At 30.4% G+C, this 25391-nt stretch overlaps 3 protein-coding genes across 5 annotated transcripts in view; 2 read left to right on the forward strand and 1 right to left on the reverse strand.

The window, feature by feature from the left end:
- LOC148180391 (protein turtle homolog B-like) overlaps positions 1 to 4701 on the forward strand; it is a 524867-nt gene extending 520166 nt beyond the window's left edge. The window contains exons 14-15 of one of the 3 annotated variants that reach the window (XM_088049704.1): positions 3137 to 3439; positions 3494 to 4701. In XM_088049704.1, coding sequence (XP_087905830.1) covers positions 3137 to 3439; positions 3494 to 3583 — 393 coding nt within the window. In that variant the 3' untranslated portion in view covers positions 3584 to 4701. The remainder of the gene's footprint in view (positions 1 to 3136; positions 3440 to 3493) is intronic. The other 2 variants (XM_088049705.1, XM_088049707.1) reach the window with 2 other exon arrangements.
- Positions 4702 to 7444: 2743 nt separating this feature from the next.
- Positions 7445 to 8863, reverse strand: LOC148180392 (uncharacterized). Its single transcript, XM_088041344.1, has 4 exons — positions 8486 to 8863; positions 8314 to 8438; positions 8194 to 8265; positions 7445 to 8140 (listed from the first exon to the last, which is right to left on the reverse strand). Exons 1-4 carry the CDS (start codon positions 8760 to 8762, stop codon positions 8075 to 8077), a joined length of 540 nt encoding a protein of 179 aa, XP_087897470.1. The 5' UTR covers positions 8763 to 8863; the 3' UTR covers positions 7445 to 8074.
- Positions 8864 to 9108: 245 nt separating this feature from the next.
- On the forward strand, positions 9109 to 25275 carry flfl (serine/threonine-protein phosphatase 4 regulatory subunit 3 flfl). Its single transcript, XM_088049838.1, has 6 exons — positions 9109 to 9395; positions 9480 to 10765; positions 20243 to 20435; positions 20484 to 21006; positions 21053 to 21377; positions 24128 to 25275. Exons 2-6 carry the CDS (start codon positions 9533 to 9535, stop codon positions 24209 to 24211), a joined length of 2358 nt encoding a protein of 785 aa, XP_087905964.1. The 5' UTR covers positions 9109 to 9395; positions 9480 to 9532; the 3' UTR covers positions 24212 to 25275.
- The last annotated feature ends 116 nt before the right edge of the window (positions 25276 to 25391 follow it).

Here is a 25391-nt window from a genome sequence, read left to right on the forward strand (position 1 = left end):
CTTGATGAACTTATTGCTTTAGAGGCGTTTACAAAACGTATTAAATTTTGGAACAAAAATTCAGAATTTTGAAATTTTTGATTTTATGGTTTATGATTTTATGAAAATTCAAAATTTTCTCCTCAATTTTATATCCCGGGCAGTTCTAATGTTACAGCAATGATATTTGGTGTGTGTATTACTTTTAGATCGTTCTAAAAGTGTTCTAAATTGTAGAGTTTTAAAACAAAAAGTATTAATCTTAGAATTTTTTATTTGTATGAGAACTCAAAATTCATTTTTTTTATTAAATGTTCTAAATATCAAAGTCCTAGTATTGAAGCAATGCAACTTGGTGAATTTTTTGCTTTCGAAGTGTTAATGGATAGTACTAAATTACAGAATTTTGCAACAAAAATTCAGAATTTTAGAATTTTAGATTTCATGGACAAATGCAAAATACAATTTTTTTTCTTAAATTTTATAACTCTGACAGTTCTAATGTTAAAGCAATAATATTTGGTGAACTTATTACTTTAGAATTGTTTTAAAAGTGTTCTAAATAGTAGAGTTTTAAAACAAAAAATAAAAATTTTAAGATATTTTATTTATAGGAGGAACTTAAAATTAAAAATTGTCTTTAAATGATCTAAATCCGACAGTTCTGACATCAAAGCAATGAAACTAGGTGAACTCATTGCTTTAGAAGCGTTTATAAAACGTACTAAATTACAGAATTTTTGAACAAAAATTCAAAATTTTGGACGAACCCAAAATTCAAAATTTTCTCCTCAACTTTATAACTCGGGCAGTTCTACTGTTAATGCTGGGGTATTTGGTGCACGCATTACTTTTGGATTGTTCTAAAAGTGCCCTAAATTGTAGAGTTTTAAATCCCAAAGTTTTAATTTTAGAACTTTTTATTTGTATGAAAAACTCCAAATTATTTTTTTTTATTAAATGTTCTAATTTCCAAAGTTCTACTATTAAAACAATGAAACTTGGTGGACTTATTGCTTAAGAGTTGTTTCTAGCCATTAATAAATTTTGCAACAAAAATTCAGAATTTTAGAATTTTTTATTTCATAGGCAAATGCAAAATACAAAATTTTTGTAAAATTTTATAACTCGGACAGTTCTACTATTAAAGCAACGATATGTGGTCAACTTATTACTTTGGAATTGTTTTAAAAGTGTTCTAAATTGTAGCGTTTTTAAACAAAAAGTATGAATTTTAGGATTTTTTATTTATGGGAGGAACTTAAAATTCAAAATTTTCTTTTAAATGTTCTAAATTTGACTGGTCTGACATCAAAACAATGAAACTTGGTAAATTTATTGTTTTAGAGGAGTTTATTAAATGTACTAAATTACAAAAATTTGTAAGAAGAAATTATTTTATTTTTAGTTTATATACCAACCCAAAAATCAAAATTCAATAAAAATTCAAAAACTGACAGTTTTAATGTTTAAGCAATGATATTTGATGGACTTATTGCTTTGAGGTTCTTCTATAATTCTACATATATTATAGCATTGTATGACAAAAAGTGAGATTTTTAGAATTTTTTCATTTGTAAGAGAAAGTTAAAATTCAAAATCTTCTTTTAAATGTTTTAAATCCGACAGTTCTGGCACTAAAACCATGAGACTTTGAGGCTTATATACGTAGTACGTACCAAATTCCCGAATTTTTGAACAAAAATTCAGAATTTTAGCAGTTTTGATTTAATGGACAAACATAAAATTCCAGATTTTCTCTTAAATTTTATAACTCTGAAAGTTTGAATGTTAAAGCAATGATATTTGAGGAACTTAATGGCTTGGGGTTGTTCCATAAGTGTTCTAAATTGTAGAAATTTTGGACAAAAAGGAGGAACTCAAAATTCAAAATTTAACATTTTCTGTTAAGACCTTTAAGCCCGACAGTTCTAGGACTAAAGCAATAGAATTTCGTAGGTTTTTTTGCTTTAGAGGCGATTATTGAACATACTAAATTACAGACTTTTCAAACAAAAATTTAGAATTTTAGATTTTTTTATTTAGTTTTTTTTCTTAAATTCTGTTATTCCGACAGGTTTAACGTTACAGCAATTAAATTTGGTGGACTTTATCCTTTATAAATCTTTATTGAGTGTGCGAAATTACAGAATTGTAGAGCAAAATGGAGGAAATATAAAAATTTTCATTTGCCTGAGTAACTCCAAATTCAAAATGTGCGTTAAAATCCACTTAATCCGACAATTTCGATGTAAGGGTTGTAAAATTCAGTGATTTTTTTTAAATAAGAAAAAAACGTGAACAAAAAATACGAATTTTTACAGTTTTTCATTTTATGGACTGTCCTGAAATTCAAAATTTTCTATTAAAATCTATAGCTCTAACAGTTTTATCATTAAAACAATGATATTTGGTAGGCTTACAGCTTTGGGGTTGTTCTATGACTGTTCTAGATCACAGGTTTTTAGAACAAAAAGTGAACATTCTAGAATTTAATTTAGGCCGTTATTAATTTAGAGAAGTTATTTTCTATTTCATTCTAATAAAAGTTGAAAAATTTTCTTTCAAGGCTTTTATAAAGTGCACCAAATTATAGAATTTTAGAACTCAAAGTAAAATTTTTACAATTTTTCATTTGGAGGGCGAACTAAAAACTAAAAAATGATGACACAATCTGTAATTTTCGACAGTTCAAGCAACGAAATTTTTATGTTTTCAAAACAGTCTAAATTGTTAAATCCCTTTTTGGATTTTCCAGAATCGTGTTAGCTAATTTTTTTATGTTTTTCATAGTCCCTGAATTTTCTTCTTTGTCTGTAAAATTGTGTTGAACACGAAGCTGTTTTGGCTTAAAGTATCTAATAAAATAAATAACTCCAACAAGTTTGTCCCCAAATTTTGTTATTATAAGTCCAATTCAGAAAGTTGACAGGAAAACTCTGCGGTAATAACTTTCCTAATTATGCTTGAAATCAGATCTCATCAGAGCGAATTAATCAGTTCAAGGAAAGTTTTAAATGAGCAAAAATAAAATGTCCTCTCGTGTCTGAAATCTTTGGCAACTCTACCAGCTTTTGTAGCTTTTGGACGAACCATTCCAGCTTTTCTCTTCTGCATTTGGTCCCGTCCAATACAGCACAAATCCTATTCTTTTCAGAGCGATGAAATAACATATGCTGAATTATCTCTCACAAATCAACAGATGCCGCACGTCATCTACAACCAAGCAATCCCCATGTCGGTGATCCGACGCCAAGAACCAACCGTATACGCGCAAATCGACATGAAACGCATTCCACAGTGTTTTCAACCCCTAAGTCCGCCTCATCCTTCGTCTTTCCAAACTTTGCATCATCCGCATCTTCCCGCTTACATTCCACGACCTCTTCGGGAAGAGCAGCTAATGCATGAAAACGCCATCAATGCTGAAACGCCTTTGATGAGTCCTCGAGATACTAGCGTAAGTAAACAAGCATCCAAACTGAATTTGATGGGATAATTTGATGTTCCACAGGCTCTACAACCACTGCTTGAAGCAAACAGCACGAGAACACCAACGATGACTTCCACGCAGCCACGGACAGTCACTGCGACTCGCTTTTGACCTAATTAATGATGATGCCGCAGAACTGACTTATTTATAAATCAAAAAGACTTAAGAAAGTTTGTTATTACCCTTTGACTAAACGTGAGTGTTACCTCCTTTCACTGTGAGTGTGTGATGTGGTGTTCAAAGTTTATAAGTAAGCTTATGAAAACTAGAGGTTTTAATCTACGTTGAATTTTCTATTGAACAAATATTTTGATATTTTTATAGTACTGAAACTTATATTAGTATGTTAACGATGGAATTTCTATTGATTGGACGTTTTAGTTTTAGTTTATCCAATAAGACACTTTTTTTTCAATTTTAGATAATAATTGCAAGACAATTTAACACAAGAAAAATGATCTGAATCCGAATTTTTCAGAATTATTAGCCTGTATATACATTTTATAACTAGCTGTGACAACAAATCAATTATTTAATAAAACGTATTGAGATATTTTATATTAGTATTTTTATTCTACTAGAACTGTTATTCCCAAAATTTGTTGTCTCTACTGTACCATATTGTACGTATCGTTGTAATTTATTTTAGAACTACACTTTACGTTTGTGATACTTTTATTTAATGTATTCTAATACTGCCATAATAAATGTAACTATTTTAGATCTTAAGTATTTGTTTGTAACCAAGAAAGTTGGATACACCGTCCAATCGTTCTAATTATGTAAAGAAGAACTTGCATTTGATACTCCATTAAAACGTTTAGCTTAGTCCAAACTTTAATGTGCATTTATTTCATCGCAGATTTTTGTAAATATGTATATAAATTGCTCAATTTGTATTATTGATTTTTCATGAACGTTGCAAAATGGCCAAAATATCCCTTTCAATCTCTGTGTTGTAAATTAATTACCTCATCTGTATTAATGTATTGACAATAACATCTGTGTTTGTGTTCTTTTTTTTTCGAGTTGTTTATTTTTCGTTTTCTGTATACTGGAGATATAAACATGAAATCAAAGTGGCCTTGTCGAACTTAAGTACATTCATTTAAACAGTTCATGTAGTGTTAAAACACAAATTTTTTGAATATGTATATAATATATTATGTGTTATATCATGTATGTAATTAATTATTCATAAATTGTCTGAAAATATAATTAATTCAAATTAATTTACATTGTGACTCACACACCCTCTCTTCCAACAAAAAAATATTAGATAATTGTGCTAATGCTACTGTAAAATTAAATTAGTTCTTCCTGAGTTCAATTCTAGTGGGAATTTTACATTTTAACTTTGACAGTTTTATTTCGAAGTCAATGAAATTTGGTGGTTTTATTTCTTTCGTTCTGTTTGGCAAAATTTTCAGAAACTCCAACAAAAACCCGGATTTTTTAAAAATTATCATTTAGAAACGAATCCTAATTACGTAACTTTAGCAGTTTTAATCGTAAAGCAGTAAAATTTTGGAATCTCATTATGTCGAACTTCTGTGCTAAATTAAAAAAACATTAAAACAAAAACTGTTTTTTTTTCAATTTTTAATTTCAAATTAAGCGTTTTTATCATTTTCCATCTTGAGCCCCTTAATAAATAGAAATTTTAGATTCTTTCTATATTTCAAATTCTCTCTACTCAGATCAAAATTGCCCAAAATCATGAGATTTAATAGAAAAAAGGCTGGACATTTTTAGTTTGTTTCAAAGATAAAAATTTCTAAATATTCTATTTTTTATCTAAAAGTTTTGTAATTTAGCAATTTGATAGACAACTCTAAAGAAGCGACAATGCCAAATCTTACAGTTTTGAAATCAATATTGGCAAAGATACAAAATTTAATACAAAACAGTTAAAATTTTTGGTTCGTTCAAGAAACAAACATTTCAAAAAACTCAGAATTTTGTTCTAAAATTTTGTAACCTAGCACAGTTAATAAACTACTGGGTAGTAGTAACCACTTCAAATTCTTCTATTTTAGTTTTATAAAAAAAAATCTCGAATTTTTGGAACAATCTGATAAACAAATTTCAAAAAATTCTATTTGTAGTACATATTTACATTTTGCAATTGTAAGTAAATAATTTAGCACAGTTGATCGAAAAGTCTGCAGCAGTAAGATTTGGCAGCTTACCGTTACTGCCCAAGAAATGAGAAATAAAAAAATTTCTAAAAATTCACATTTTTGTTCTAAAATGTTGTAACCTTGTGCAATTATTAAACTACCCAGGAGTAGTAACGACTCCAATTTGGCTGTTTTTGAATCAAAATTACTAGTTACAAAAATTTGTAGAAAAAGATTGGAAACTTTTAGATCGTTCTAAAGAAAAAATTTCTAAAAATTCTATTTCGTGCCGCAAGATTTTACAATTTAGCACAGTTGATCGATAAGTTTATGTAGTAATGCCGCGAAATCTTACCCTTTTAGAATCAAAACTGCTAAAGCTACAGAATTTAATAAAAAACGTTTTAAATTTTGTTTGTCAAAAAAATAAAAAACTTTAAAAATTCACATTCTTGTTCTAAAGTTGGGTAACTTAGCACAGTTATTAATTTACTCGGCAGTAATGTCTCTAAATTTGACTATTTTAGGATCAAAATTACCAAAATAATAAAAATTCGACAAAACAATTCTGGAAATTTTTAGATCGGTCTAAATAAACTTTCTAAAAATTCTATTTCCAGTACTAAAATTTTGTAATTTAACGCAGTTGATTGATAGACAAACAGACGTAACGGCACCAAATCTTATTATTTTACAGCCAAAATTGCTATGGAACTATGGAACTTAATAAAAAGGTCGGAATTTTTGTTGTCTAGAAAATAAATATTTTTAAAAATTCGTCTTCTTATTCTAAAATTGTGTAACTTGGCTCAGTTATTAAACAACTATTTTTTATTTTAGAATCAAAATTACCATAGTTATGAACTTGAGTTCAACAAATTAGGAAATTTTTAGATGGTTCTAAAGAAAAAATTTCTAAAAATCCCATTTCTTGAACTAAAATTTTGTAACTTAGCACAATTGATGAAAGTAGATTAAAGTAATAGTGACGCTAAATCTTACCGTTCTAAAATCAAAATTGTCAAGGTTACAGAATTTAATAGAAAACGGTTTAAATTTTTGATTCATCTAGAAAATATAAATTTCTAAAAATTCACATTATTGTTCTAAAATTTTGTAACTAGACTCATTTATTAAACTACTCGAAAGCAGTAACGACTCTGAATTCAACTGTCTTAGGTTCAAAATATAATTTCAAATTTCTAAAAATTGTATTTTTGGTACTGAAATTTTATAAGTTGTCACAGTTGATCGACAAGTTTAAAGTAGTAACCACGCCAAATCTTTCCATTCTAGGATTAAAATTACCAAAGTTATAAAATTTTATAGAATAAATTTAGAAATTTGTATATCATTCCAAATAAAAAATTTCTAAACATTTTATTTCTCGTCGTAAAATTTTGTAATTTAACACAGTTGATCAACTCGCCTAAAGTATTAATGTCGCCAAATTTTACGGTTTTAGAATAAAAATTGATAGTCACAGATTTTAATAGAAAACGATTTAAGTTTTTTGTTCATCCAGAAAACCTTTTTTTAAATATTCACATTTTTGATCTAGAATTGTGAGCTTGGCACAATTATTCAAATTAAACGACTCGGAAGTAGTAGGACTTGAATTTCGACTGGTTTAGGATCAAAATTACCAAACTTATGAAATTAAATAGAACAAATGTGGAAATTATTAAATCGTTCTAAAAGAAAAATTTCTAAAAATTATATTTCTCGTACTAAACTTTTGAAATTTAGCACAGTTGATGGACAAGTCAAAAGTAGCAAAGACGCAAAATCATATCGTTATTGAATCAAAATTACCAAAGTTTAAAAATTTTGTAGGAAAAAACACGTACAAGTTTTAAGGGTGTTTTTAATCAAATTTCGATATGAACAAAAGATCTCACACAGTTGGGAGCATAAAATCATGAAGACAAACTGACAGAGCGATTATTATCAGCTCCATTTACACATGAATGTTGAACCTCTTTAGTACAAGATTTTTTACCCGCAACTGTAACACTAACAAAAGTTTTCATTTTACGTATAAAAAAATCAGTACACATTATTATGCTATATGATATTAAAAAAATGACGACAAATAAGCTATTTCTACAGTTTTTGTACGTTGGTACTTCTACTGTGAATTTGAATTGCATACAGTGACGACCAAAAAACTCGTACAAGTCGTGAACGCTAATTTTTGTTGTGTAAATAAACGAAATAGGCATAACAATGACATTAATAAAACAAATAGAAAAAATACAATGGAAGCTAATATTACATTGTATAATTATTTTTTAACCCGTTATACAATGACAAAAAAGTGTACCCGTTACTTATGACCGTCACTGTAACAGTGCTACCAACACAAAACCATCAAAAACGTGTTAATACAGAATGGCACTAATTTAGTTAATAGAAATATTCAGTGGCTGTCTAATACAAAACAATTTTACTAAATTAAAAGTATTGGAGCCCTTCATCAGCTGTTTGCCCCCTTCAAATGCTTGCAGATTAACTCTAAATGCTTCAAACGCGGCTGCATTTCCTAGAAAACATTCAGACTTCATTATACAAGTCTTTAATTAAACCAACACTTACAATAAATAATGGAATTAATTTTTCCCCTTCTTGTTCTTTGGTCAGAATACTTAGCAAATGAATAACTTTATGCTAAAAAAACTCCAATAAAATAACGGTATAATAATAATATTCCCTTACTCTAATAATAACTTCATTAATAAATATACTTTGTACTTGATTCCATGGAATGAACAAATCCTTTTGACTGATAAGAGACTTGGACGTGTATTGGTACCCCAAGGAATGCACCATAATGAGAGACTCTGCAAAAACACAAAATTACACAAGGAAACGGCTCCATAGTACCTACCTTCTCGTACAGCACTCAAAAACCAGTAAAATATTACAAAAACTAAAACGGCAGTAAAATACGTCGTTGCATTTACGTCAACATAATGAACCAACAAAGTAATTAGCGCAGCCCCCAGGAAATGGAAACGAAGATTAAAAAGACAAGAAATCAATTTCTGCTCCAAACTCACAGAAACGCACCTTCCTTGCTTGTCTATTCTTAGCACAGTATCAAGACCTGTGAGATTCTTAAAATTGTGAGATAACCTACTTTTGGAAGCACAAAATTTAACCATATCCGCGGCATTTTAATCAGGGAGAATGAGAATTTTTCCTCTCACCAACATTTCGAGATTGTTAGGTTATGTTATTGACGTTTAGTGTCGTCCCGGGCCAAACTCCCTAGATTAGAGGCGCGGGTTTCAAACGCGTTTTCTTTCAAGTCGTGTCAAATTCGATCTTGTCGGTTTTGAGGAAAATTCTTGGTTGTTGTAAAGACTGTGGGGTACAGAGGTGGTTTTCAGGTAAACTAAAAATAAAAAGGGGGTAGTAAATGTAAGTTTGAAGGGCTTGGAGTGCGGGCGCGTGAGCGGCATTCAAATTTCGCGGTCCGAGCTGCGCGTTGTCCTTGCGTTTGCCCTTGTGAACCCCGTTGAGCGTTGTTGTGAATTCAATATGGCGATAATTAGTGTTGTGTCCGTTTATGAAAATAAGTAATAAAATATCGAAATTTACGAATAGATAATGAGTGTAAATGAATTCGTTTGAAAAATCGCAAGTCTCAGCGTGTTTTGGAGGTTAAGATTCGTGTAATCCGGCATCGGTTGTATGTTTTGAATCAGCGTGTTTGCATTAGGCTGCAAATTAATTAAATTTCGTTTACAAAGGTTTTGGTTGTAAATCAAGTTTCACCGACTCGGCCCTATCAGGTTGGTTGATAACCTAAAACCGAGTCAGTGTGATTGAAGCGCGGCAAGAATTTCTTTTCTTTGACGTGCTTGTGCTTGTTTCAGACGGAATGTGGGAAATCAAACCATCCAGTGAGAAGGACTAAAACGCAGCAAAGATGACTGATACAAGAAGACGAGTGAAGTTGTATGCTTTGAATGCTGACAGGCAGTGGGATGATCGGGGCACAGGACATGTCTCCTCTTCGTATGTGGAGAGGCTCAAGGGCATCTCCCTCCTGGTGCGAGCAGAGAGCGACGGCTCCCTCCTCCTGGAGTCCAAGATCCAGTCTGACACAGCCTACCAAAAGCAACAAGACACTCTCATAGTCTGGTCAGAAGGAGACAATTTCGACTTGGCTTTGAGCTTCCAAGAGAAGGCCGGTTGTGATGAAATCTGGGAAAAGATCTGCCAAGTCCAAGGCAAGGACCCTTCAGTTGAGATTACGCAAGACATCGTGGAGGAATCTGAAGATGAGCGCTTTGACGAAATGGCTGATTCTCTTCCTGCCATCGAATTGCCCAGTTGTGAGCTGAGTCGCTTGGAGGACATTAGTGAATTAATTAGTAATTGTTTGAGTTCACAAATCAGAAAGGAAAAATTGTCAGTGGCCATTGAAAGTGATGGGTATATTCGTAAACTAATTAATGTGTTCCACATGTGTGAAGATCTGGAAAATATCGAAGGGCTCCACCACTTGTACGACATCTTCAAAAACATCTTTTTGCTGAACAAAAACGCGCTGTTTGAGGTTATGTTTAGTGACGAATTGATATTTGATGTCGTGGGTTGTTTAGAGTATGATCCATCGTCTCCAACACAGAAGCATCACAGAGAGTACCTAAAGCAGCAGGCAATGTTCCGGGAGGCCATTCCTATCAAAAACGCTGAACTTCTATCAAAGATTCATCAAACTTTTCGAGTTCAGTATATTCAGGATGTGGTACTACCAACGCCTTCAGTTTTTGAAGAAAATATGTTGTCCACTTTAAGTAGTTTTATATTTTTCAACAAAGTTGAAATAGTGTCGTTAGTTCAAGAAGATGAAAGGTTTTTGACTGAACTTTTTACCATGTTGACAGATGTTAATACGCCTGACTCCAAGCGAAGGGACTTAGTTTTGTTTTTAAAGGAGTTTTGTAATTATTCGCAAAATTTGCAACCTCAAGCTAAGGAAACGTTTTACAAAACTTTGACGTCATTGGGGATTCTTCCGGCACTTGAGATTACACTGGCCATGGATGACCAGAAGACCAAGACTGCTTCCATAGATATACTTACATATATTGTGGAATTTTCGCCTTCGGTGGTTAGAGAATACACACTACAACAGGCAAACAACACGGAAGAGGTAAGAAAACATCGTCGCATAATTAAAAAAAATAACAATAATTGCCCATAGAAACATTTAAAAAACTATTTAAAATTCATGAAATACAAGAGGCTTAAATTTCTATTAAGTTGGCAGCTATACCTGCCGAAAGTTCTTTGTCTTTGACAATTTAAGGTTGACATGTCAATCAGTTGGCAGCACTTAAAAGTATGACGTAACTTCACCATTTCATTAAAAAGTTTGTCATGATTTTTATGACAGTTCTGACAGGAAAAGTCAACAACAACCATGTTACCAATCTGATTTGACACTTTCTGATGATGACTAATGACATTTTGATATTTAGTTAATCAACGTTTTATAATTCGATAGTTTTTTAAGATTATTTAAAATTCATTGAATAGAAGAGCCTTAAAATTTCTATTAAGTTGGCAGCTCTACCTACCGAATGTCCTTTGCCTTTGACAATTTAAGGTTGACATGTCAAATTGGCAAGCGGCTTTGTGTCCTGAAATCAGTTGGCAGCACTGTCTATAAAAGTACGACGTAACTTTACCATTTTAATAAAAAGTTTGTCATGATTCTAATGACAGTTCTGACAGAAAAACTCAACAACAACCATGTTACCAATCTGATTTGACACTTTCTGATGATGACTAATGACATTTTGATATTTAGTTAATCAACGTTTGATAATTCGATAGTTATTTAAAAGATTATTTAAAATTCATGGAATACAAGAGCCTTAAAATTTCTATTAAGTTGGCAGCTCTACCTACCGAATGTCATTTGCCTTTGACAATTTAAGGTTGACATGTCAAATTGGCAAGCGGCTTTGTGTCCTGAAATCAGTTGGCAGCACTGTCTATAAAAGTACGACGTAACTTTACCATTTTAATAAAAAGTTTGTCATGATTCTAATGACAGTTCTGACAGAAAAACTCAACAACAACCATGTTACCAATCTGATTTGACACTTTCTGATGATGACTAATGACATTTTGATATTTAGTTAATCAACGTTTGATAATTCGATAGTTATTTAAGATTATTTAAAGTTCATAAGAGCCTTAAAATTTCTATTAAGTTGGCAGCTCTACCTACCGAAAGTCCATTGCCTTTGACAATTTAAAGTTGACATGTCAAATGGACAAGCGGCTTTGAATCCTGAAATCAGTTGGCAGCACTGTCTATAAAAGTACGACGTAACTTTACCATTTTAATAAAAAGTTTGTCATGATTCTAATGACAGTTCTGACAGAAAAACGCAACAACAACCATGTTACCAATCTGATTTGACACTTTCTGATGATGACTAATGACATTTTGATATTTAGTTAATCAACGTTTGATAATTCGATAGTTATTTAAAAGACTATTTAAAATTCATGGAATACAGATGGCTTAAAATTTCATTTAAGTTGGCAGCTCTACCTGTCAAAGCTTAACATTGACTATGAATACTAGAACTATATCTTCTTTGTATTTGACAGTTCGAGGTTAATATGTTAGATGGACAAACGATTTTGTCAGTTGGCAGCATTGTCTCTACAAGTTGTCATGATTCTAATGACAGTTCTGACAGGAAAAGCGTAATAAAACAGTGCTACTACCAAAATGACTTGACATTTTTTGATGATGACTAATGATATTTTGATTTGTGGTTATTTAAAAGATTATTTAAAATCTATTAAAATTTCAATTCAGTTGGCAGCATTACCTGTCAAAGCTTGACCCTAACTTAAAACTGTCAAAAGTACTTTGTATTTGACAGTTCAAGGTTAATATGTCAGATGGACAAACGGTTTTGTGTCTTGAAATCAGTTGGCAGCATTGCCTATACAAGTTGTCGTTTTAAAAATTCTAATGTAGCCTTATGCATTACTGTCAATTTGACGTGCAAATTTCAATCAATTGTGTTGAAATTGACAGTAAGAATAAAATTTATAATGGGAGCTTTACACTTTAACAATTTGGGCGCGATTGTCGAAAAAGTTATCTTTATCAAATTGTTGCATTAATTTTTTAACATTGCATCTTAAACATCAATATTTATGAAAATGATTATAATTTGTCCTATTATCATAATAGCAAAAAAAAGTCGTAACTGCATTATCAAAACTAAACCTGCTAAGCCGCCGAAACGACACTTCTAATTTTAATAATGACTAAATTAAAATGTCAATGGGTTTTCAAAACAATTCGTAGCTTTGCCATTTTACGATCGTAATTTTTATTTATATTTTTAATTAGCATATGATGTTACTGACGTTGCATACTAATTTGATGACAACTGCATTTTGACCACTTACAGATTTCTCAATCGCAGTCAGAGGATTATTTGTTATCAATGTATAAATTATCAAAAATCAGTTATTGATAGTTATCATTATCAAAACGTTTATCGAAAGATCAAGGGTCATAAAAATCCGACGAACACATGTGGGAAGTGACCATGTAGTTATTTACCATTTCATAATAACTGATAAATGATAACAGTGATTTTAAAATTGATATCATATCAACTGATTGATTGATATATCAATATAAGTAGTTCAATTTATATATTTTTATTACAAGTACTTGAAATTTAGTTTTTGCGGACTAATCGTTGCTCCTTTCCAAAACACATTTTCCAAAACACATTTGCGGTTTGGATTTCAGTTACCAGTTACCATCATAGTAACCATCAGATTGTTTAAAATAAACATAAAAAATGACTTTGCATTCTGAAAAAAATATCGAAAACGCGAAGAAAATTGTCTTAGATTTACTTACTGGGCTTGAGTCCGAGAAAGGCTCATTTTATATAGACTTAATTGAGTCCGTAAAATAGGAATTTTTGGAAGCGTGCACTAAAAAAGTGTTTTTTACCAAACGTCACGAATAGTCACTATTTTTAACCGTTTTTAGACAATAAAGTAGGCAATTTTGTTATAGGTAAGGAAAAGCGCTCGTTGTCAAAGAAACATTTTTTCTGTGTAGGCAGAAAAAGTACTTTTTGGGATTTTTACTAATTGAGACTTTCATTTTGTGTGGCATTTGCACGATTTTAACTTTGAAAGCTTTTGAAACCGATATTTTTTACAGAAAATATCAACACTGACACTACATGCATAGCCATCCATTTTTATAGCTCAATTTGAGTTTACTCATTGTCGGTCGTGAAACTGAATCTAGTGGAGAAAAAGTGATATTTGCTAATTGGCCGAAAAGTGGCTTTTGCTGTCTCGCAATTTTGCATACGCTCGGGTACGCTTCGCTTCACCTCGCTACTACAATTTAAATTGCTCGGAAAAGAGTACCACTTTTCTGCCGTATAACAAAATCTACTATTTTTTGACCATTTATAATACTTTTTAAAAATTTCGGTTGTTTATATTCTTGAGATAGCAGATTTTTGGATAATCGACATTTTCATTCTATTAATTTTTAAAATATGTTTAGTAGGTTCAGTACAATGTAGATTGGTTTTAAAAAAATCCTCAAGTTTTTACCAGGGGTTAATACTTCTTAAAAATAGCCTACTCTTGACTTCCCCTGATTTCCTTGTTATTTCGTAAAACTTTTCCTGAATTTCTTGTGATTTGGTCCAACCTTCACTTATTTCCTTGTAATTTCGTCTAAATTCTCCTGATTTCCTTGTGTTTTCGTTCAAATTCTTCTTATCTTCTTGTAATTTCGTTAAATTTCTCTTTATTTCCTTGTTATTTCGCAAAACTTTGCCTAAATTATTTGTGATTTCGTCCAAACTCTACTTATTTCCTTGTAATTTCGTCCAACTTTCCTTTATTTCCTTGTTATTTCGTACTACTTCCCCTGAATCCCTTGTGATTTCATTCAACCTCTGCTTATTTCGTTGTAATTTCGTCTAAATTTCTATGATTTCTTATTCCCCTTATTTCCTTGTGATTTCGTCCAATTTCTCCTTATTTTCTTGTGATTTCGTCCAATTTCTCCTTATTTTCTTGTTATTTCGTAAAACTTCCCCTGAATTCTTTGTGATTTCGTCCAAACTCTACTTATTTCGTTGTAATTTCGTCTAGTTTTCGTCCAACTTCCTCTTATTTCTTTGTGATTTCGTAAAACTTCCCCTGATTTCCTATTGATTGCCCCTAATGTCTTAATGATTTCCCTTGATTTTCTTGTGATTGTTTTTATTGATTTCCCTGATCTCCCATGGAGGTTAACTTCCAGAATTTTTAGTTACGGCTTAGATTTTCTTCATTTTATTTATCTGTTTATTTAGCATGAACTAAACAGATTGGATTAAATCTGTCAAATATCAAACTTTGAAATTTGACATGGGTTGGTAGCCCTGTTATCTATCTAATTTGACATTTCTGTACTTATTCGAATTAAAGTTTAACCCAAATTCTTGAAGAGACGTTTTGACTGGAAGAGTTGCCAACAGAGTTCAATTTTAAAAGCATATTTGAGTAAACTTTTTTAATCGATTACCTGGCAACAGTTCTTTGTAAACACGAAAAAGGAGAAAATGCAAATAAACGTTTTAAGAGATGTAACGTCACCTTTTATTATAGACAATTTTTTACAATTTTTTAATTTAATTACAGTTTTAAACTTGTTTAATTAGCTAAGACTCCCATAACTTCAAAATATTTACACGTTTTATTCTTAAAATATCTTCAACTTTACTAAAATATTAATTAATAAGTTTTCAAAAATGATATAATCAACGAATTTGTAAGAAATCGAGTTAACATTTTATTTCTGTATTAATTTTTTTGGAAGTTTTCGTAATAATGAAAAAAAGTGAATAAAAAAGAATAAAAATAACTCATTGAATAACACCAAAAGTGTACAAAACTTCCAGTAAAACCTCGCTAATACGGAATCAGCTCATATACCTTAATTTTGTATTAATAACATTCTTTATATTCATTAAAAAATTAAAATTTGTTTGGATTAATGAAACATTCGTCTCTTTTTTTTTCGGATAAAGGAAGTAAAAGTGCCACCGCACTTCTTGTGTGCCCTTGACATAGCCCTTGTAAATCATAGAAGATGTAGATGTTTTGACGGGTACTAAAACATGCCCGCATGACTAAATTAATTCGAATCGATACATTATCATTCGAAATTCTTTCCACGATTAGTCATTAAAATTAATTGACCACGTTTAACCAAACCAAAATATTGTCATAGTTCAAAATTCGTAACATGAAACCGAACCACCTTGAACTCACCTGAATAAATAATTGAAAATTATTTGAAATGGAAATGAAGCAAAAGAGAGATCACGCTGCTCGACCATAAACTCATACCATGATGGTATAGTAGGTTATTAAAAAGATATATTTAATGGACGACCTTCATTAGAACGGGTTCATTGATATTTTGACTGCTTGTGCGTGTCTGTCTTTTTTATGACAGAAAAGTTGAAAGATAATAGGAGTGGGTCAGACAGCGAACGGCTTATTGATGGTTCCCATGAGCGAATTTCGCAATTTAAAGAGACACCAAACAGACTCATAAACACATTAAAATCTCGTTATCTTTGTTGATTAGTCGTACTCGAAAGGTTTATGTAATTAAAGAGCGTCTCAATATCAAACTGATGCTGGTTGCGTAAAAAAACTTTCCAGTGCCCGGGCCGCAAAACTTACTTTTTCTGATGTTTGGCAACACTTATGTTCACCCCCAAAGTCGTCTTTAATTTTAAAGATAAAATTTTGAAAATTTGCTTACGCTTATACTAGACGACAAAACTCTAAAAGCTGACAAAAAATTGTTGTTTATCACCGATAGTTTTGGCGTCGCGACGCCGAAGAAGTATAATTTTTAGCGATTTTTGAGTTTTTGCGGAAATACTGGCGAATTCAATTTTTTCCAACATAACTGTGATACAAATGTTTGGGTTTTCATTTTAAATCTAATGCAAATTGTGTTTAAAGCTTCGAAAAAAACGCTGATTTATCAAGTTAGTTTTCAAAGTTATGACGGTAAACTACGTTTACTCCAAAATTTCACAAGTCACTTTATTCACTGATAAAGGTTGTTTTTTATTAACTCGGGCATGTTGCACTTTATGGACAACAGAAATCTTTAATTAACATCGACATAGCGACAATTTCACCAAGTTACAATCTAAAGCGAACCAAAAGATAAATGTCATTTGTGACACAAGATGTTGACAGATGGGTGTAAACGTAGTTCCCAAAATTGACGTAATGAAATTGGAAACTATCTAAATTTTGAATTTGCATTAAATCTAAAATGACAACTTAGATATTTTTACACATTTATATTGAAAAAAAATAAATTAGGGGTTGATTTTACAAACTCTCACATTTAGCGAAAAAATACATTTTTAAGGCGTCGCGACGCCAAAACTAACGGTGATTAAAAACAAATTTTCGCGTCAGCTTCTAGAGCTTTGTCAACTGTGAGCGTATGCAAATTTTCAAAATTTTATCTTTAAAATTACAGACGATTTTAGGGGTGGACACAAATGTTGCCGGACCCTGTATATAGGACAGTCAGTTTACAATTTTTTATAAGTACTTTGGAATTGTTTTTTCTGTGTGTTTTAATTTTTATCATAAACTACAGTCTTTTGACCTTCTTTTTTTTCAAGCAAATAGTCGTTTCAGTTTTTAGCAAAAAAAATTGAAAAATTTCGGTTTACAATTGTTGCGAAACTATGAAGTTCAAACTCTAAGGATTGCACCTAACTTAAGGGGTGAGGGGAAAAATTATGAAAAAAAACTTTTTTGTTATAAATATGATATACACGGTGTACCCGAATGAAGTGCAACGATTTTAACCGCAATATCAGACACTGCTGTAGATAACGATTCTGCAAAAAAAAATGGAAATTCGAATGGGGCAAAACCCCCTCGGATTACCCTTTATTCGACGCTTATGGCAACTGTTTCCCAAAGACTGCAAAAACCGTTTACGCTCGCTCTTACCATACTTGTTTAATTTTCACTTAATTAATGGTTTTTTAAAAATAGTTTTTAACACTTTAGGTTAATGACAACACTGAAAAAAGCACTGACAAAGAATAAAAAAATTTAACTCAAAATAATCCAAAATTGAACAATTTGGCACTGTAAAATCCACATAATAAAATAATATATCAAGATATAAAAATAAAGACATTTTTTGCCACTTTTGATGGCCTGAACTGAACTTGATAATGAACTTACCTACCTTAATAGACTTCAGTGGCGCCCACGATTTTCTGCAGAAAACTTAAATTATTTTTTTTCTTGGAAACGGTGACGTTTCGGAACGCGAAATTTGGCTATTATGTCAAACTGCTTTGTCTGATATTGGGGTTAAAATCTTTGCACTTTATTCGGGTACACCCTGTATTTTAGTGACCAATATAACATGACTCAAAACCTTCTATGCTGAGTTATATGTAAAGTATGTTCACGAATTGAGTTCACAATAGGAAAAAAAACGTAATTTTTCATTTTACAAAAAAATGACAAAGGAATAATATTTTTGCTTAATTTAAAATAAATAAATCTTTAATTAATACTTTAATATTATCAAGCTGTGTTCTTAAAATCGAAATAAACAAAAATAACAAAGAACTTTTTAATTTTTAATTTTGCAAAAAATGTCAAAAGAATGAAATTTCCTTCTTAACTCAAACCAATTTCCACTGTCCCTTTACCTGTTTTAGCACATAGTTCAATTCTAACTCGTAATTCTTTAAGACTGTTTCGAATTTTGTCAATTTTCAGTTCAACAGAGCGAACTTACAAATTTTGATTTTTATTAATAACAAAAAATTGCCAAAAGTCTATTGGAATTCATACTTTTAAAGTCACATTTTTAGGCGTCATTAATTTAGATCACCTTGTTAACTGTGTCAATTTTCAAAATTTTAGTTCAACAGAGCGAATTTAGATTGATTTTAGTTAATAATAAAAAATTGCCAAAAGTCTATTGGAATCCATATTTTTGGCAGATCAAATGTTAAAAGTATGAAATTTCAAGGTATTGAGTTTGATGCGTTTGTTAATTTTGTCAAACACAGTTTTTAGAAATTTTCATGTTTGGTAAGAAATAAAAATTTCCAAATTTTGCATTGATCTGACAGTTTAAATGTTAGAATTTTATGTATTTTTTTGGTTGATTTATTTACTAATTATGACAACTCACAAAATTTTAGTTCAACAAAAAGCAATTTTAGAAATTTTTATGTTTGCTAATAAAAAAATAGTCAAAATTCTATTTGATTTAATATTTTTGACAGCTCAAACATTAATACAATGAAATTTCAAGGTTCTTATTAATCAAATTGATGCGTATTTTGTTAACTTTAGAAAATTACAAAATTTTAGATAAACCCTTAGATTTTATAAATTTGGTAAAAAATAAAACTTTACAACTACGTTTATTTTCATATCTTTGATATTTTAAATGTTAAAAGACTAAAATTTTCTCGTATTTACGCCGTTTGGTTCGTTTGCTGGTTGATTGCTATGACAATTTTAGATCAAAACAAAAAAATTAAAAAAAAATTCAGCGTGAATGTTATTTTTGATTTTTTTTTATTAAAATTCTTATAATTGCAGCTGAAGGAATGATTTATTTACATCCGCTTGTTAACGCCAATTTTCAAAATTTTGGTTTAATGGAGAGCGATTTTAGAAATTTTGATTTTTGCTAGAATAAAGTGTTGCTAAAATTCTATTTTTTTTTATTGTTTTGACAACTTAATTGTTAATAAAATTAAATTTCAAGGTCTACGTTATTCAGTTTGTTAACTTTGTCAAATTACAAAATTTTACTAGAGCGACTTTGGAAATTTTGAGTTTTGTCAAAAAATAAAAATTGCCAAATTTTCATTTAATTTAATATCTCTGTCAGTTCAAATGTTCGAAGAATAAAAATTTGAGTTATTGTTCAGTTTGATTCGCTTGGCTGATTATGACAAAAAATTTGAGATTAGAACAAAAAGAATAAAAAAAAATTTAGTACAAAAAATAACAAAACTTTTTTATTTTTAATTTTGCAAGAAATGTCAAAGGAATGAAATTTATTATTTAACTCAAACCAATTTCCACTATTTGATTGACCCATCACCTGTTTTAGCACAGTTCAATTCTAACTCGTAATTCTTTATGACTCTTTCGAATTTTCTCAATTAAGGATGCAATTGCATTTCTTTTCCAATGTTTTAATACTTACACATTATTGGGTAAATTTTTCTTTAATCGTTAACGCACTATTTGATATTGTGAATCCACAGCCTGCTATTATTTAAATACGATTACAAAATTTAATAAAAAAAAAATAATGAAAAAATCAATTTTAAGAGTACAAACTAATAATTTTGAAATTTTAATGGCAGATTTATCTGTTTTGAAATAAGCACAAAATGTTATTTCTTTGTCATTTTTTTGTAAAATGAAAAATAAACTTTTCTTTCCTCTTGTGAACTCAATAAGGGGACACACTGTATATTACTATTATGCCTGAATGCTAAATTTTTCAAATTTTCAGGACCAAATGCTGCTGAACATAATCATCGAGCAAATGATCTGCGACAGCGATCCCGAGCTCGGCGGAGCGGTGCAGCTGATGGGAGTGTTGCGAATTTTATTGGATCCCGAAAACATGTTAGCCTCAGTCAACAAATCGGAGAAAACCGATTTTCTCAATTTCTTCTACAAGCATAGCGTCCAAATTCTGATTGGTAAATTGCTCACCTCTGCTTTCGTCGCATCTGACTGTCGTTTTTTAGCGCCTCTGTTGGAGAATACAGCGCATGATGAGCCTCAAAGAGAGGACTACCGAAGCGTGCAACTCTTAGGATTAATTCTAGAATTATTGTCTTTCTGCGTGGAGCATCACACCTATCACATAAAGAATTGCATTTTAAACAAAGATTTGCTGCGTCGGATATTAGTGCTAATGAAGTCCACGCATAAATTCCTCGTTTTATGTGCGCTCAGGTTTATGCGAAAACTGATTGCTCTGAAAGATGAATTTTACAATAGGTATATTATCAAAGGTAATCTCTTCGCGCCTGTGGTGGATGCTTTCGTTCGCAACAAGGGCAGGTACAATCTCTTAGATTCGGCCATCATCGAAATGTTTGAATTCATCAAACTCGAAGACATCAAAACATTGTGTTCACACGTTGTGGAAAACTACGGGAAATCTCTGGACAACATTTGCTATGTACAAACCTTCAAGGCTCTTAAACTGAGGTACGACCAGCATCAGGACAAGTTGAAAGATCGAGAAAGGAACAATTTGGACGGGTACGTTTCCCAAACCCCTTTAATTGTTATTAATTTATGATTTTAGAGTACCTTCAATATTGCGAAACAGCAGATATCGAAGGGATCAGCGCCAATTGGACGAGGAAGAAGAGATGTGGTTTAACGATGAGGACGATTTTGATGAGACCGAATCGGTGTTACCTAGTACTAATGACATTTTAACAAAGAAAATTGATACCGATTTAGATAGTATAGGGAAGATAATTGATAAGAAACAGGAGGCTAATGGGCCTAAAATTAATAACAATTCGTCGCAGAAACCAGCAGTTTTAAATAATAATGCCAATTCAGGACTACAGCAGCCGCCGACACCTATACCAAATGATACCAAGCCTCAGATGTTCAAAAGGGTGAGTTTGTGCTTGGTTTGTTGGACGTTTTGAATCATCGGAAACTCAAAATTTTTGACAAGTTTGAGGGAGATTTTTTAATTGTTGGCCTTTTGCTGGGATTATTTCGATTCTTTGGGTCTTCTTGGCTGCATTTTAAGCCTCTTTTCAATGTTTAAACTTTTCTCATTGGTTTTAGAATCGACTTCTGTTGATATTTTCATTTTTTTAGACTTTTTACACTAATTACATTCATCTATTTTTTTATATTTTTTAAACTCTGAAATTTTTAGGATTTTTGGATTTCTGGAACTGATTCGACCATTTTTTGAACAAATTCTTTATATTTTTAATCCTCCTTAAATTGATTGATCTTTGAATTTTTTGTTGTTTTCTACTATTTTTCTAATTTTTATGCTTTCCTACATTTTTTTTTAAGAAAGTTTGTGTTGGCGATATAATTTTTTTACTAGAATTCTTCTGGTTTTTTGTTATTTTTTGCAGTTTTATCATATTTTTTTTGTTTTTTCGGTTTACCTAGATTTTCGATTTAGTTGTAATTTTTAAATTATATACTTTCAGGATTATATTCATTTTTTGTGAGTTAAACATTTTTTTTTATCATAGTTTTTTAATTTTTAACATTCGTCACATTTCTGGGATTTTTTTTGGATTATTTAAGCACTATTTTAATTTTTGGGAAAATTTCCTTCCTCGTCCGCTTTAGATTTGTAGTTTGATTTGTTTTCTGTTTACTTTTTCATTTTATTTTCCTGCTTTCCATTTTTTCTAAATCTTTTCGGTTTTCAAATTTGGAAATCAGCTTTTTTTTATTTTAATTCATTATATCATCCAAACTTTCACGTAAATAAAATTGATCTTTTTTTACTCTATTTAGAATTATCCTTATTTTATTCTTCTTTATTTTCACGATTTAATTTGCAGTCTTTAAGTTTCTTGCTAAATGCTAAATTTTTGTAAGTATGTAATATTTCTAAATTCTTATTAAATACAATATTTTACACGGTTTCAACGCTAAATAAGTCACATTTTTAGGCGTCATTAATTTAGATCACCTTGTTAACTGTCAATTATCAAAATTTTAGTTCAACAGAGCGAATTTAGAACTTTTGATTTGTTAATAATAAAAAATTGCCAAAAGTCTATTGGATCAAATGTTAAAAGTATGAAATTTTATGGTATTGAGTTTGATGCGTTTGTTAATTTTGTCAAATACAGTTTTTAGAAATTTTCATGTTTGGTAAGAAATAAAAATCTCCAAATTTTGCATTAATCTGACAGTTCAAATGTTAGAATTTTATATATTTTTCTGTTGATTTTTTTACTAATTATGTCAACTTGCCAAATTTTAGTTCAACATAAAGCAATTTTAGAAATGTTTATGTTTGCTAATAAAAAAAATAGTCAAAATTATATTTGATTTAATATTTTTGACAGGTCATAGGTTAATACAATGAAATTTCAAGCTACCTATTACTCAAATTGATGCGTATTTTGTTAACTTTAGAAAATTACAAAATTTTAGATAAACCCCTAGATTTTATAAATTTTTAAATTTGGTAAAAAATAAAAATTGCCAAATTTACGTTTATTTTCATATCTTTGATATTTCCAATGTTAAAAGACTAAAATTTTCTCGTATTTACGCAGTTTGGTTTGTTTGCTATGACAACGTACAAAATTTTAGATCAAAATAAAAAAAACTCAACGTGAATGTTGTTTTCCAATTTTTTTTTTTATTAAATTTCTTATAATTGCAGCTGAGGGAATGATTTATTTAGATCCGCTTATTGACGCCAATTTTCAAAATTTTGTTTTACTGAAGAGCAATTTTAGAAATATTGATTTTTGCTAAGAATAAAAAGTTGCCAAAATTCTATTTTTTTATTGTTTTGTCTACTTAATTGTTAATAAAATGAAATTTCAAGGTCCACATTATTCATTTTAATACGTTTGTTAACTTTGTCGAATTTTAAAATTTTACATCAACTCAGAGAGAATTTGTTAAGAAATAAAAGTTGATAAATTTTCATTGAATTTTTTATCTCTGCCAGTTCAAATGCTTGAAGAATAATTTTTTTTTTCAGTTTCGTTCGATTGTAAACTGACAACTTTCAATATTTGTAACTAGAAGGAATTTATTATTTAAACTCGGACGGTAACTGTTAAATTACAAAATTTTGAGAGCGCGATTTGGGATTTTTTTTTTGATAATTTATAATTGGTTTCATTTTTGTGGCAGATCGAATTTTCTATCCACTTTTTTAAATTTTTAGGTAGTTTACATAATCTTATTTCTTCATTTTTTAGAGTTCTTTTTTATTTTTTTTATTCCACAGATCTTCTTTCATTATTTAACTTTTTTTGTTTTGATGTTTTCTATACTTGTTAAATGCTATAAATTTTCAACATACAAATTTCGCTTTTTTGGATTCTTTTCTGAAATGGACAGACTTTTTGGAATTTTCTTGAACAAAATTGTGTATATTTATCTTTTAAAAAAATGTCTTGAATTTCCATTTTAAATTTTTTGAATCCTTTTTTCCCTCAAATTTTCTTCAGTTTTTGAATATTTAAGCTTCTAAACTCAATAGCAGTTTCTCCCTTAATCGAACACTCTGTAAACATTTCAACACCCCCAATATTGACTCCCTGAAAAATCGAAGTAGTAAAAGCGAACCAAAACGTGTAATCAACCCTCAAGTATTTAAAGAAATCGATCGTCCGTCCGTAACTTTGTATTTTTGTAGGGTTTGGTCGACTACGAAGGCGGCGATTCGGACGAAGAAGACGAAGAGAACGGCGATGTAAATAAAAGGCCGCGATTATCATAGTCGAGCTCTCGACCTCCAGGTGAGTGCGACACAAACAGTCGTGACGCGCGACCAAGTGTGATCTCATAGTGATGTGTATGAAGGTATGAACGGTCAATTATTAAACCGGTGCTGTGTTTCTCAATACAATTCAAAAATCATTCAGAGTTGTGAAAACAGAACGAATTATATCAAATCAATTGGAGTGGTTTGTTCTTTTCTGAATGAACTGTTCCATAGTTGCGACACAAACATTGTCTTACCACAGCTTCACGGCTGTTCAAAGCACAATTTTTTTAACTTCCTTTTGTATAAAATTCCTCAGTTATTGTACAAGCAAGTCAACAGGTTTTTAAAAAGTAATTCAATTCCATGTACATGATGATTAGGGTTTTTCTAAAAGAATCTAGTTATTTATGAAAATGTTTCCTAGTTCTTGGGAAAAAGTTATATTTTTATGGAGATGTAAATAATTTCGTCAGTTTTATGTCAAAATTTGAGAATTTCAAAGGACGAAATGAGCTTTATCTTTGGTTGCTACGTTATGAACGTTGGCCGTGGGACTTCTAACTTATCATACATTTTTCTGCGAGGAAATTGTGTTGCAATTTAGAAAGACGTTTCTAATACACGATCAAAGATAAATATCGGTTATGATGGTATTCATGTTATTGTAAAAGTTTTAGAGAACGATGTGAATTTAATGTAGGCTAAGTTATTATATCTAGACAGTAGATAGCATATAGTACCGAATATATCGTCTAAAAAGTGCGTGTAGTGTCATTGGAGTGCTTAGATTGTATAATAACTTCGTACTGTTATGTCGTCAGGTTCGCTATTTTTTAAATTGTGATACATCTAAATAATAGGTTAATCGTTTTTGAGTTTGACGCTGAAAAATGCCTTTATTTAAAAAGAAAAAAATTAGTTTTTTATGTGTTGGTGTTTAAAACATTGCATTAAGTTGTCACGATTAATTCCATAGAAATGTGGCAGTATGAAGTGTAAAAATTAGACTAAATCATTATTTTATTCTTAACTTTAATTTTGTAATTATTGTGATGAATAAATTATGTTTATTCCTATTTCAATATTTTTATTTTGTCCAGTTTTCTTAACAGTCTACATTACTTAATGATTTTACTAAACGTACATAATTTATTGACCAGTATTGCATATAGAAAATGGTTTGTATACTAAA

The sequence above is a fragment of the Gnatocerus cornutus genome, chromosome 1, assembly GCF_029298725.1.
Source record: "Gnatocerus cornutus isolate USDA-ARS CGAHR chromosome 1, icGnaCorn1.1, whole genome shotgun sequence".
In the NCBI taxonomy this organism is placed as follows: Eukaryota; Metazoa; Arthropoda; class Insecta; order Coleoptera; family Tenebrionidae; genus Gnatocerus; species Gnatocerus cornutus.

Excerpts from the sequence above, each read along its gene's own strand:
- LOC148180392 (XM_088041344.1), bottom strand. The coding sequence starts at position 8,762 with ATGGTTAAATTTTGTGCTTCCAAAAGTAGGTTATCTCACAATTTTAAG. Across the intron at positions 8,439-8,485 it reads TTTGAGTGCTGTACGAGAAG|AGTCTCTCATTATGGTGCAT; the intron begins GTAGGTACTATG and ends GTGTTTTTGCAG. Across the intron at positions 8,141-8,193 it reads AATTAATTCCATTATTTATT|GAAATGCAGCCGCGTTTGAA; the intron begins GTAAGTGTTGGT and ends AATGTTTTCTAG.
- flfl (XM_088049838.1), top strand. The coding sequence starts at position 9,533 with ATGACTGATACAAGAAGACGAGTGAAGTTGTATGCTTTGAATGCTGAC. Across the intron at positions 21,007-21,052 it reads GAAAGGAACAATTTGGACGG|AGTACCTTCAATATTGCGAA; the intron begins GTACGTTTCCCA and ends TTATGATTTTAG. Across the intron at positions 21,378-24,127 it reads AGCCTCAGATGTTCAAAAGG|GGTTTGGTCGACTACGAAGG; the intron begins GTGAGTTTGTGC and ends GTATTTTTGTAG.